The 13607-nt window shown below is 40.6% G+C and overlaps 1 protein-coding gene across 1 annotated transcript in view; it reads right to left on the bottom strand.

The window, feature by feature from the left end:
- Positions 1–2285: 2285 nt before the first annotated feature.
- LOC103387327 (transmembrane protein 150A) overlaps positions 2286–13607 on the bottom strand; it is a 17275-nt gene continuing 5953 nt past the window's right edge. Inside the window, exons 3-8 of the mRNA XM_008321917.3 lie at positions 13227–13274; positions 12678–12764; positions 11627–11694; positions 7570–7697; positions 3760–3937; positions 2286–3251 (exon numbers count right to left, since the gene is read on the bottom strand). Of these exons, the coding sequence (XP_008320139.1) occupies positions 2998–3251; positions 3760–3937; positions 7570–7697; positions 11627–11694; positions 12678–12764; positions 13227–13274 (763 nt within the window). The 3' untranslated portion in view covers positions 2286–2997. The remainder of the gene's footprint in view (positions 3252–3759; positions 3938–7569; positions 7698–11626; positions 11695–12677; positions 12765–13226; positions 13275–13607) is intronic.

Raw genomic sequence — 13607 nt, 5'->3', positions numbered from 1 at the left:
GACTGTCTCTCTCTCTGGTTTCCCTATATTATATCAATGTTTTACCACAGAATTTACCAGTAATAACGATCAGATATTGCAGATTACAAGTGAAGGTTTAGGGGGCCTGCTCATGTAGTAACAAATCGTATTTCTGCAATACTGGTGCCATTCCTGAAAAAAAAAAAAAACAAGTTAATTCTGTTAAATAAATAAAAATAGTTTGAGATTAAGCAGCAATTAACTATTATCAACTGGGAGGGGCAAAGACAGACAATACTACATGTCGTGGTGTTATTATCTGTATTAGTAGAGGTGCAAAAAATGAGCATAAAAGTCAAATATTAAACTTTTTTGCTTTTTTTATTATTTAACATTAAGGCATACCCATATAATCATATGACTTTTCATGAAAATATAATTTTATAAACCTAAAATTCTTTGGTTTCCATTATCAAAATTATACATACTTTAAGGCACACGGGGAACATTTTTGCCCGATGTTTACAGACAATTGTCAGGTTGTTTTGTTTTAGCATGCGTCTCACAAATGAACCCAACAGGAATGTTTACGTTTTAGCATTACAGAGCCTTGATTAACAAAAAAATATATACACATTATACCGCGTGGCTGCTACTATGCTATGCTAAACACACATACATGGCGGAAACTTAATGACACTGAGGACGAGAAGAAGGAGCGAACATTCGGCTCTGCAGTGAATCAACGACGCCGCTGGTGATGTAACATTTCCTGAGTGCAAAGATCAGATCAGTAAACAAGGAAAAAAAGGCAAAAGACTGACCGTGAAAACGAAGCAGCAAAGTCAAAGCAGGTGTTTTAGCCTTTAGCTGGAGCAACAAAAAAAAAAGCATAGATTAATAGGATCTGTGAAATATAAAGAAGATTTGTTTTGGCTTCATGAAAATACTTCTCGAAAACGCACTGCACGCAAAGAGCAGTGCGGTTGTTTGGGCTTAATTTGCTGGACATTAGAAGTTTAAGATTCATTTAAAAGAACGTAAGCACTTTGACAACTTTTCAGTTAACCTCGAAAGGAATTATAATTCAAGTTGAAACGAACCCTGCTCTAGGCTGAACCGTGACATAAAATGTAGTGTGCAATGAGAGGTTTGACCAGCAGAGGGGCGCAGGTGTTCAGCTGTGTGGACGCTTGGCAGTGAGCTGAACCTCCAGCTCATACCAGAGCAGCAAGTGCAAACTTTTCCAGTTCAGTCTTGTGAAGAATTCATACATTCAGTACAAATATTCACTTCACCCATTTGCTGGAGATGTTAAAATATGTTCTTGTAAAGCACCAGCAATTAAACACCAATAGCGACAAAGTTTCTGCTAGTGGTGATGGAAGGTAGTGATGTGTTTTTACTTAATGAAACATTTAGAACACAGGTTATCGCTGCCAAAAAAAACAAAAACAGCAACAACTACGAAACAGTTGCAGTAAAATACAAACATGGTATTACACTAAAAAAATAAAAGTCCATAAAAGTCAACAACTGAATCCTCATATATCTGAATCCCAAACTTGGACACCAAAAACACTAGCAGACGCTGAAGTAGACGACATTCCGTGAGTGTTAATAAATTCTGAGGTGTTATATCTGCTTTGGTATTCCTGGCGATTACATGTGACCATGCAACCTTCTGTCAGCCTACACAAACTAAATCCACACCACGGCAATATTGCTTTTAAATATTTTCGACACAGCTCAACTCAGGAAAATAGCTTACAGGAAGTGTGATTTAGCACCAATTTAACACCAACGCCAGACTTTGGCGACATGTGGCAAAAGCAGGACAGTTTTTCTTTACAAATACTTCCACCCTCACCCTTCGACCCCTCATCAACAACTGGACTTCTTGTAGAAACATGACTTGACTCGAGATTAAAACCTGTTCTGACTTTTCATGTTGATGAATAGTCAGATGCAGACCGTAACAGTGTTAAGAGGTTTAAAAAAATAAATGTGTAAAGCCTTGTAGTATTCTGGGTTACACGTTGAAATACCGTGTAGTTAAAGTTGACTTGCGACATTGCCTGAGGTGTACAGTACCACCAACCATTCAGATTACCGGGTGCTCAGCACTACACTACCCAGCGCAGCCTGTCCTGTCCTACTGAGACTAACTGCTGACTAATACCAAACTGTGTTTATAGCAGCCCCTGTAGGTGAGTAAACGGTGCTGCATGCTCTGTTAATCCACAAACTTACAGCTAACTCCTCCTACATCCTATGGTGCAAACTCGTCGTCGTCCTTCTTGTGACAAAGTAACCCTCCTACATCCTATGGTGCAAACTCGTTGCCTTCTTGTGACAAAGTAAGTTATACTCATGCAGAGTCAGATGTTCATGTGTAGGAAGGATGATTTTACAATCCTTTGATTTGTTATTTGCAAATATATATATACTGCTTAAAGCAAGTTTAAATGATTGGAAAACAGACTTCAACGTAAGTCTGAAACATTAATACTAGATTAGATATGTCTGATTTTTCGAGCCAGACCTTGACATCCGTAACATTCGTATACAAACCTCTGCATGAGTCTCAGCCCTGTAACACTGTCAGCCAGGCTGACCAGCAGCATTTACTTCCTTTCTATGAAATGATTTTGGCAGTGAAGTGGTGAACAGTCACCATTCCATATACTGTAATATCAACAGGGTTTTATCCATAGGAATGTTTTCCTAACTGATTAATCGATAAACTTTGTCTCCTGGAATGTTTGGAAAGGGCAGAGTTTCGGAGAGAGAGAGAGTTGGTGTCACACCTTCGACGTGCAAAATACGAACAAATTCTTCAGAGTGAGAGTCAACGGGCGCTGAGCAGCCGATCATCGGTGAAATTCTCTCTGCCCTGAACGGCTGCTGCACCGGCCTCGTTTACTTCAAAGCTTCAGAAGAGTGTGGCTAGAATGGAATAATTAAATTCATTCTACAACCAAAGGATGAAAAGAACAAAACCAGCCATCTGTGTGCCGTCCACATGTCCCCAGTCTACAGCATGGACATGTTTTCTGCTTGGAGGGGATGTGACTGAGAGTGACCTCCCATGGTGTCCACCTTATGTTCTCTCCCAGCAGGTCCCAGCGCCCCTCCTCTGGCCAGCACCGCCATGGTGTCTCCCGACATGCTGGCAAACTCAAAAGCAAACGTCCCGTAGAAAAGCATGACAGTGACACAGAAGACCCACTCGAATACGGCCGATGCATGTTGGAGGACAAAGCTCTCCTGACAGAAGAAGACTCCGCCTGAAAAACACTGTTAAAGACCAAACGAGCAGAGTTGGTGCCAAGACTGGACTGGCCTTGATTCTGACTGAAGGACAAGTTCAAAATGAATAAACTACTGTGGTGAGTAACGTTAATGACAGACCACTGGTCAGTGGTCACTGTCACAGAGAATCACACAGGTTTCTTTCTTCCATAAAATGCAAGTCATTTCTCCAGACCCTCTGTATGAGTCCTAGAACTAAGTCAACTCACCCTGCTGCAGTGACAGCTGTGTCCATTTCATGTATCCAATCTATGAATCTAAGAGATTGAACCGTTTAACAACAGGCTCGCTATCAATCTGTGTATTTTCTCTTAGCAGTAAAAATGCCCATAAAAAAGAAGAGATATTACATTAGAAACTAGACGCAGATTTCTGTCATGTTTGTAATCGAGTGTCTGTGTCTCCCTGCTTTATCATACTGCAGGTATCTCCACTGACTGTAAAGCCTAAAGGCTGCCATCTGTCTATGGCTGAGGAGGATACTGAGCACCAAGGCCACAAAGGCCAGCAGGGTCATGCAGAGCCGGAGGTGGGCCACGTAGTACTCCCCCTGGGTCTTGGCCAGTCGGTAAGTCAGCGCCGACTGCAGGCACACAAACAGCATTCCAGTAGGAAAGGCAATTCCTGCTCCCACATAGTGGAGGATCTTGGCATTGTCCACCTGTCAGGGGAAAAGACAAGTAATAAACATCACAAATGTGTAAAAAAAATCCAGCAGATGAGCAGTTAAACAGCTGAGAGAAATCACACCAAACTGTTTCAGTTTCAAAATGTGACTTCATGTGAATTATTGCATTGAAGTCATTTTGTTTGCGTTTGTGTAAAGTGCACGTAGAAAAAACAAAAACTGCAAACAAGCGACACAACAGAACGCCTCCTTCTGCCCGTCAGTCACAAGAGCAATAAGAAACAATACACAAAAGATCTGCCCAGGGCCATGTGACTGCAGCTACACAGACACACAAACACAAGGAGAGGCAGAAAGGAAGCTGATCATTTTTGATCTGAAGACTGAACGACCGTCATTTTCACTTGGCACATTTCATTTGGATCATTAGAGCCACAACTAAGAAAATATTACGTTCTGACTAAGTTCCACCGCTCTACTGACCCAGCTAATTCACACACAACATTTCTGTGCAGTAGGCTAATCCTTGAAGTCTAAGACCTGTAGGCAGCACAGAAGACAAGGTGAAGGTCTTCTTTGTCCTATGATTAGTCATGAACAGCTTGGCGGCTGGAAGTGATGGCCTGAGGAGAAAGCAGTCAGAACAGGGACACATTCCCACAAGTTTTACTGAGAAAGTTGTATTTTCTATCCTCCACAGTGAGCTGAAGAAAAATTCCTCTAACAGTTGCATTCATACTAATATAGTTGATAAATGAAGCCTGAAAGTGAAGTAACATAACAGGTAGAACAATTTCCTTCAGCAGGCTAATCCAACATGGCCGCCTAAATAGCTCTTTGTAGTACAGCAGTAAAAACAAAAACAAAAAATCTCACTAGACAAGTGAACTCAACTAAAACTAATTTTTTTTATCATTGTCAAAATAGGAAATCATTATCAAATAATTTCAAACAATTGAACTGTTTTCTTTGGTTGACCTAAAGGTCCTGCCCAGCTTAGTGCTCAGACAATCATTTTCATAAGTCAACTTAATATGTAACATCATCAAATGAACCGCCAGATTAGACGCCTTGATGAGGCCACAGATGTGCAGGTTTACTGGACTTTGTTTGCTCTCCAGCTCATTTGGTTTTATAGCCAAACGCTAGAATTATCACAGATGAAAAGGAGTCACTCAAATAGCCTGTGGTGTGTTGTACACGTTATTGTGGAAATAATAATAGAAATTATTCAGTCACTAGAAATCGCCATTGTGGTTCCTCTGGGAATCAAACCAAGGACACTGCTCACAAGGCAGGCGTGCAAACCGCTACACTAAGGAACCACAAAATAACTGGCGGCCTTAGACCACTCGGCCACGCTACCATATGGTGAACTTGGAACCAGCGTAAAACATGAGAGTTTGTCGTAACAGTTACTGAGGAGATCACGCATCGAGACCTTATGTCAACATATAGGATTATACATTAACAGTTGGATAAAGTGGGACAGGAGTGCTTGTCCATCATCACTGTCTGCTCTTTCAACTATTAACAGTTGAATGAAACTTTGCTCTTTGATTGCATAATAAGTCAGCAGCAGAGACGGTGATGACCACGTGACAGCTGTGGGAAAGGTTTCCCAGGTTAAATAATGTCCAGTTTGTTAAACTGGAAGTCTGATGGAGGTCATTCTCCTCCCTTTCCTGGTCCATGGACAACACACCAACCTCTGTGTGTGTGTGTGTGTCCTGTATTCATCCATCTCTCTGACTGAACCGCCCAAACATCTGATATTAAAAAATGAAGTAACCATCGTCTATGAATTCAGGTTTCAACATGAGCTCTCATATCGATGCACCGTCATGAATTTTCATTCACTATCAGTCACATCTCTATTTCCATCCGTGTCCTGAAGGCATGAGCTTTGAAGCTTAAGACCCAGCGTCTGTGTAGGGTTAAAGATGGATCCTCCACTCCGAACACACACACACACACCGTCTGCCCAGCACCACTACATACACGGCTGGATTTGATGAGTCACATACCCCTGGCCCTTCCAGTAAGTTTCCTCCCAGTTCAGAAGAACACAGACCTTGGCATTAGGAAAAAAATGTTCATGCACTTTGCTGCAAACTCTCATCTCCACATCTGTTCCACACTCTCACTCTTGAATAGGCAGTTTCCTACAGAAATGTAGTTTAAATTATGGCTCATAAAGGCGCCTGGTTGTCAAACTCAGCAGCGTTGCGTAGAGTGAAATACCCGTCATATAAATGTCTCCAAACTGTCTCTCAAACAAACAATCTCACCCAAATAAACAGAAAAGTTGAACGACTCCTGAGGATAACTGCTGTTCTATCCTTGTGAAAACATGCTGATGATTAAAGAGCAGTAACTGATACACACACAGTATCCACCTCCACCATCCCATTTGTTTTCTTTAAAAATGCCATAAGTAGAAAAAAAAAGAGTATTATTTGTGTCAACGGAAATGCCACTGAAGGAATTCTGCAGATTTCCAAAAACCTCAACTCGGAAGTATGACCTAAAATTTCTTGGATGAAAATTAACCATAGCTGAATAGATTTTACAAAGAGGTGTCTACGAACTTCTATAGAAACCATGACCCAACAGGGATCAGAGAGTAAAACCTAAATTCACAGAATTAACAGATTACTCTTTTTGAGCACACAGTGAATTCTTAGTAACTCACAGTGTCAACCTGCTACGGTAATAAAAGATACTCAATATTTTGCAACATCTTCCAGAAACCAAAAACAAATGTGGTTGTAATGGTCCATCAGAAAAAAGCAGAAAACGCACAAAGTACTGTTGCAACACGAACTTGTCCATACAAAACAAGTATATTTACCTTGCACATTAGAAAACCGGCTGTATAAACCTGGAGCTGTTTACCACACATTACTATGTAAAGCAGGTTACATAGGAGAATGGTTCTAAAAACTAGTCCCCATCTAATTACCAACTGCAAACACTCATAATCATGAACAAGTCATAGAACAAGAAGTACAACTTTGTGTTAATCTTTGTTTTCCTCTCAGGAAAAGAAAAAACAAACAAAAAACAGACAAATAAACATCTTTATTTTCACAGAGAACAAGTCGTTCCCTAGAAGGCATTCCATAACTAAGCTGCTGTCACTCATCTTTTTGCCATCTATCTTCTAAGATACAAACACATGGGCAAAGAACACAAACTCACTCACTCTTGATCCCTCCATGCAGGCATCAAGCCAGGGTTCCAAATATTTAAACTAGGAGAAATTCTTTCCCTGGGAACAAACATTCAGGGCATTGGGGAGTTTTTGTACTTGAAATTTTAACGCTAAACTCCTTCGGAGGCCACACAAGAGTGTTTCAGCAAAGGCAGCAGAGTCACTGGTGGAGGCACCCAAACACAGAAAGATCATGTAGCATATAATTACAGTATATCCCAGTCAAAGACAGCTTGGTCTCCACCACAAAATCCATCCCAGTGTGTTATGTCACCATGTCAGCACAGCCTAAATTGTTTTTGTTTGGTTTTCCAAACCAAACTTTTTTTTAATTTTAGCCATTACTACAGCATATTAGATCCGTTTTTCACTAAGGAAAATAAAACATGGCATGGCAACTTGTCACGGCTCTGTCGCCTTTTCTATGTCAATATTGATGTCACCGTACCTGGAAATTTCCGACCATGATGAGTCCGGCGGCACAGATCCAGCCTGTGGAGAGACTTGCTGTGTTGAGAACACAGTTCTGATGCTTCTCTATCACATGTGCGTAACGGAGCAGAACAATGACCATCACTGCAGGGAGAGAAAGCACAGAGACAACGGCTAAATGCTGTGATCACAGGTAGCATTAGACTTGTATGTGAAAGTGCAACGGACAATGGAGTTTTTAACAGGGCCTGCCTCATAACAGTGAAAACACTGGCTTTTACCCAAGAAACAAAGGGATTCTTTGGGAGCTGACGGAGAATCACAGGAAGTAGAATTTCTCAGCCAAACGAGTGAGAAAAAAGGGGACAGGAAATGGTGGGAAAGTGACAACAACACACGGGTGGGGGTTTAAAGGCAAAGGGAAGTGAAATACAGTAAAAGGGACAGATGACAGCTGAGGTGCTAATGGGCTGTGACTGGGAGCATTGTTGTTGCAGTGAGGAGGTGACACCCCCGCGGGATGTTTCTTCATCACTGCTGTTTACAGTGATGAAGAAACTGCAAACACTTTCTTAGGGTTACAGTCAACCTGTAGCAGGAGCAGAGCAGAGCAAGACATTAGTACAATCAACGTATGGAAACATATACAAATGTATGTGTGTATGAGATGAGAGAATTTAGTAACAGAAATATATTAATAATCTACCATCAAATACATCTTTAATTATTGTCCTACTAATGTTTTTTTTTCTTGAGAATCGTACACTGATATTTTAAAAATTTTTTTCTTGAGAATCGTACACTGATATCTTAAAAATTAATTAATTGAACTTAATAACCAGGCCTTTTTCAAAAGCCATTTAATCAACTATTCACAGTGTCAAGATGATGATCGGTTACATTTTGTTGCAGCAGATGATTTGGATGGAATAAAATTATAATAATATGTCGACTTCAGGGGATTTTGGGGCAAAAAGGAAAAAATTAATTGCAGTACCAGTTTTAAAAGCTAGTGGCTGCCATTTCAATTTTATTGAAGCTTCTTGAATTTTGCAAAACATGTTTGTTCCTCAGTTTTAACAAGATCACATGATTAGTTTTTTGTTTGTTTTTTTTTTAACATGATTTCATTTCAAATGTTCTCCACAAGTAAATGCGTCTCCAGGCGGAGAAACAATCTTGTTTTGTTTGTTTTCCTCCTGAGGAACATGTTGTGTTTCTGAACAGACAGGAATGTCAGATGCATTAATTTAAATAGATTACGGCATCTCAGCGTCTTGGCTGTAGACTGACTGGCTGTGGATTTTTCTCCTACAGCATGGTCAACACAATGACTTTTATCATGACAAAAGAGCACAGATGAAGGTGCTGGCATTTAGAAAAGTTGATGAGGAGATGGCTGAAAGGTTAAAGACCAAGATTGTTCCCCATTACCTTCCTTCTCAATAGTCATGTGTCTTTTCATTTTGTCTTTAGTTTCGTTTCAGCTCACAGGGTCATGTGGTGTTTTACTATGCTATTTGCTATGGATTTGATGATCAGACAGAAAAAATGATTTGTAAGAATTGGTTGAAATATCTGCATTACGTTTGTCATAAAGGGAAGATGCAGATAAACTGAAACTGGGAACAGATAAATAACTAAAACAATACATTTGTTTTGATTTTTTTTTAAAAACAACATGACTTTCAATATATACATACATATATTTGTGTGTGTGTGTGTATATATATACATATATACACACACACACACTGATATATGGATGATCAGTCCATATATATATATGGACTGATCATCCATTACCAACATGTATTCTATTCTTTGAACTCGAGGAGGAAGCACCACACAGGTGTAACAACAGTGGACACACGCTAACGTTACGTAACACGCAGCCTTGCAGTCAAAAGCAACCATTTCAGATTTCGCACACAGACGTAGGTGGAAGTGGTTCATGTAAACACACCAGTCTGTGTTCCTGCAGTGGCCACATCACACCTCAGAGTTTAATGAACCCTGCTCTGCCCACAGGGCGATATGTTTCAACCCCAATAACCAGCACAACCCGCCCATCCCACAGGACGGCAGAAAAAGAAAAGATGCATTGTGTGTGTGTGTGTGTGTGCGTGCACTGGCAAAAGGTGGGACTGGAAACAAATCAAAGGAACAATTCTGATGTAATTCAGAGTTCAGTGAGTCCCTGTTATTCCAGACAACGGCTCCAAACTCCAGAGCCAACAGCAACAGGCACCGACTACAGTGTAAGGCATAAATCAATAGGCTAAAAAGCTGAGCCCTGATTCCTTACAATAGCCTGTTGTATAGTTAAATGCCACATCAACTTAACCTACTTCTGTAGAGCTGCTTTATTAGACCAGTAACGTACATTTCTGAACAGTTGGACAGAGAACACAATACACATACGTGACCATGAAGACTAGGAGACAAGGACTCTGCTTTAAAGCAGCTGAGAAGGCCACAAAAAAAATACAATTTGGAAATGTTTTTTGGCACCTTAACTCAAGTCAAATTGAAGTCTTCTAATGATGACCTTAATTCTGTCCAAATTGTTCAGAATTGTTCAAATTGTTCTGCAAGCAGAATTGCAAGCTGCTCAAAGGATTCTCAAAGGTCATATATTTTAGTCCATTCTTGAAGGCACAGCAGAAGTCGTATTTGAAAGAAATTATTCTTCGGTGCAGTACAAGGAAATATAAGCAGTGATGAGCCTTCATAGTCCAATAACAAGCCATTTTCGTCAAACCTGTCCCATGCCAAGAATTCTTTTGAAGTATTCGGAAGAAAAGAATTTGAATGAAGGGCAGATACTCCTCATACATTTTGAATTACAGTAGTAAAGTATTAGTTTTACTTGGTTACATTACACCTCTGACTGTAACAAACCCTAAAGAACCTCCTGCAGGGAACGAAGGAGGTTAATGTATGTAAACAGTAACAGAACAATGTCGCATGGAGTATCCTTAAAAAAAGACCACACTCCAGTTTAATATAGAATACACACACACACACGAGAACGAGACTGAGGCACAGCTGGGAAACATTAACTACATCGGAGCAGACAGCAGCAGCAGCTAACAGGAACACCACGTGGAGACGAACCAAAAAACATTCACAAACATGTACGAAGGACCACGTTCCCTTCTTCTAGATCAACTAGGTTTTTTATTTATCTATTCACACTCACTGCAAAGTAATTTTTCCGTCTTTATAACCTCTACTTAATTCAAATTCCCACATGGGAAAGTTTTAACTTGAAACATGATCCGTGTGGTAACAAGTTACAAGGAAGGAGTCGTTTTAAAATGGCAGGAAACCCAGTCTGTTTAATGACAGAACACAGTTGAATGGATCGACCACAATTATGACCTGCCAAGAAAACAATTTTCGATGGTTGACCGTGGTAAAAAAAAGAAAGAAAAAAGGACAGAACAAATATTATGTATTAGCCCTGTGACAGGCACAGAGGCATTAACAAGCACAATGAGAGCTCTGCTGCTGCTGCTGAAACCTTTAATCTACATACATGTTATAAACCCCAAGCAATGTTTTCCTAGCCAACATATGTCCATACATGTTTTAACCTCTGGTCATGGATGTTCTAAAGTTTTGGGCAAATGTATGCTCATGGCAAATATGCACACAGAGCCTCAGGTGTAATCCAGCACACTTTCTGATGTAGAGACAAAGAACTTGACATTATGATGGTGGTGTTGTACAGAAAAGCACACTTGTGACCAGAAAGAGACACAGCAAATGAAGGTGGTGTTGTACAGAAAAGCACACTTGAAGACAATGACAATAACAGCTCAGATCAAGCTTTAAGGAGCATCATACAGAGACACAAAGCAACAGCCAATACCAAAAATATTCATTATGACTAGATTTTTTTGAGTTTGCTCCGAGACACCGTAGAGACCACCCTGATCTGTTCACCATCATGGGAAATGTGTGCACTGGACAGTGAAATGAAGACTGTGTCGGCCCTAAACTAATTTACGGTGTAAAATATTAGGACAGAGGGTGTGTATTGTATACAAGTGAATATACGTTACCCATGAAGGAGCCTGTGCTGCAGATAAGGCTGAAGAAGCAGCTCTCAGGGGGAAGAGTTCCACATTTACTGAAAGACAGAGTAAACCACAGTAAATTGAGAGATCACGTCAAAGCAGCCTACACATGCTACACTTCCAACGACGCCTCCTCCTACTGATTACACACACTGACATATAGCTATGTTAGAAATGCTTTGTGCCTGAACTGTCAGAGGGCTGGTACGGGAAAGTGGAGGGGCGGGGGGGTACTACTATGATACCTCACACCCGACCATGAAGCTGATGACTTTTCACCTACTGCACACTGCCTCTCTTCTAGGAACGGGAAATGTTTGTAGGAGGGAAGACGGGACACAGTCAACACTGGCCGTCTGTGCCCAGGCTCCTGCTGCCTACAGAGACTTTCTCAGCTGACTACGGTCTCACACACACACAGGAACACAGACACACACAGAATTCTGTGGAGACTGGAGCTAAACAGGAATATTCACTCGGCCAATATTTACACATGGATCTTTACATAATAAGTATATTTAGAATTTAAGAGAAATGCTGTGAACAGTGCATGGATTATTTTCATGTGTGGATCATATGACCACTGTGATCCACCACCTAAAGGAATGTCATCATGAGACTGGAACATTGAAAACATCATTTTAAAGAGTTTTACCAAAACAAAAAAACACAGCATTCACGGCCTCTGTCACGAACCAAAGACCCTAACAACAAGGTGGGAGTGTCTGGACTGACTGAGTGTTTACGTAGTAAAAAACCTGACCCATGTTATTTTTATGGGATGCCACGGTGGCAGCAGGATATTTCAGCGCCAAGTTATTTTCAGACACACACACACACACAAACACACAGAGACAGGATAACCACTTGAACCACCCTTACACGGCAAAGAGCCGACAGGGGTCACATAGAACAATGGGACAGTATTCCTGTTAATGGTGTGGCTCAAACTGCAAACAAAGAGACGGAGAGGAGACAGAGAGAGTGGCAGGCAGAGGAGAGGAAGAGTTGAGGTCACCCTCACAGCCTCACTGACCTGATGAGAGGTACATTGTCTAATGTGCAGCACAAGGTTGGACCGCTCTGCAAATAAAGCTCCTCTTCACAAGACTGGTTGTACAACCTGGTGGATTAAACATTAAACAAAGCCAGTGTTAAGATTGGAATAGATTCTTTATCATGGTTATAAATAATCCTAGACTGAATGGAAACAACAATTCCAAAAAAGCAAAATGCAATAAAAAGTTTCACATCATTAAATCATACTTCTCTATGAGAATTGCTTATTGTGAAATCACTTTCAGGCTCCGTCTTTTTTTTTTTTAATAGCTCACTGGCCCAGAAGCCACTCAAAGTGCATTAAGACTGTTTATACTTTATTTTTCTCTGATATTATGTGCTGATGTAGGACATCTCTGCAACTTGGATGATGAAAACTTCAGTTTTGCCGAAGGTGAAAAAATCCCAACAGGTTGGGAAACCTTGTGGTGACACCACTAACGGATCATCAAACCCACAGTCATGATTTAGTATCAGGGATGAAAAGGCGCTGAAGCAACAGCAGAGGATGTGTTTCGCAACTTACCAGTTATCCACAGGGCAGACGTGTTGGTTGTACAAGGCCATGGCGTACCTGAAAGAGAAGCAGCGTGGTCAGCCTCAGAGTGCAAGACAACTGTGTGTGTGTGTGTGTGTGTGTGTGTGTGTGTGTGTGTGCTGGGAATTCAATTATCAGTAATTCTGAGTTACATTGAACAAATAAAAAGGAGGACATTAGAACGACATTATCACATAGAGTGACTCTAAAATTTGATTAATTAACTTAACTATTGTGTTTAAATATTAGTTTTTTTTAAGTGAGGAACGCTTCACGGGTGAGTATTTGCCTAAGAATCTGTCAACAAAGACGTATTAGTAGCTGCCTTCAGCATGTTTGACAGTAATTTTAGAATGTAAACCCACCTCA

Source organism: Cynoglossus semilaevis, chromosome 12, assembly GCF_000523025.1.
Source record: "Cynoglossus semilaevis isolate Cse_v1.0 chromosome 12, Cse_v1.0, whole genome shotgun sequence".
In the NCBI taxonomy this organism is placed as follows: domain Eukaryota; kingdom Metazoa; phylum Chordata; class Actinopteri; order Pleuronectiformes; family Cynoglossidae; genus Cynoglossus; species Cynoglossus semilaevis.
Note: the sequence above shows the minus strand (reverse complement) of the source record. Positions and strands in the feature narration are given on the sequence as shown.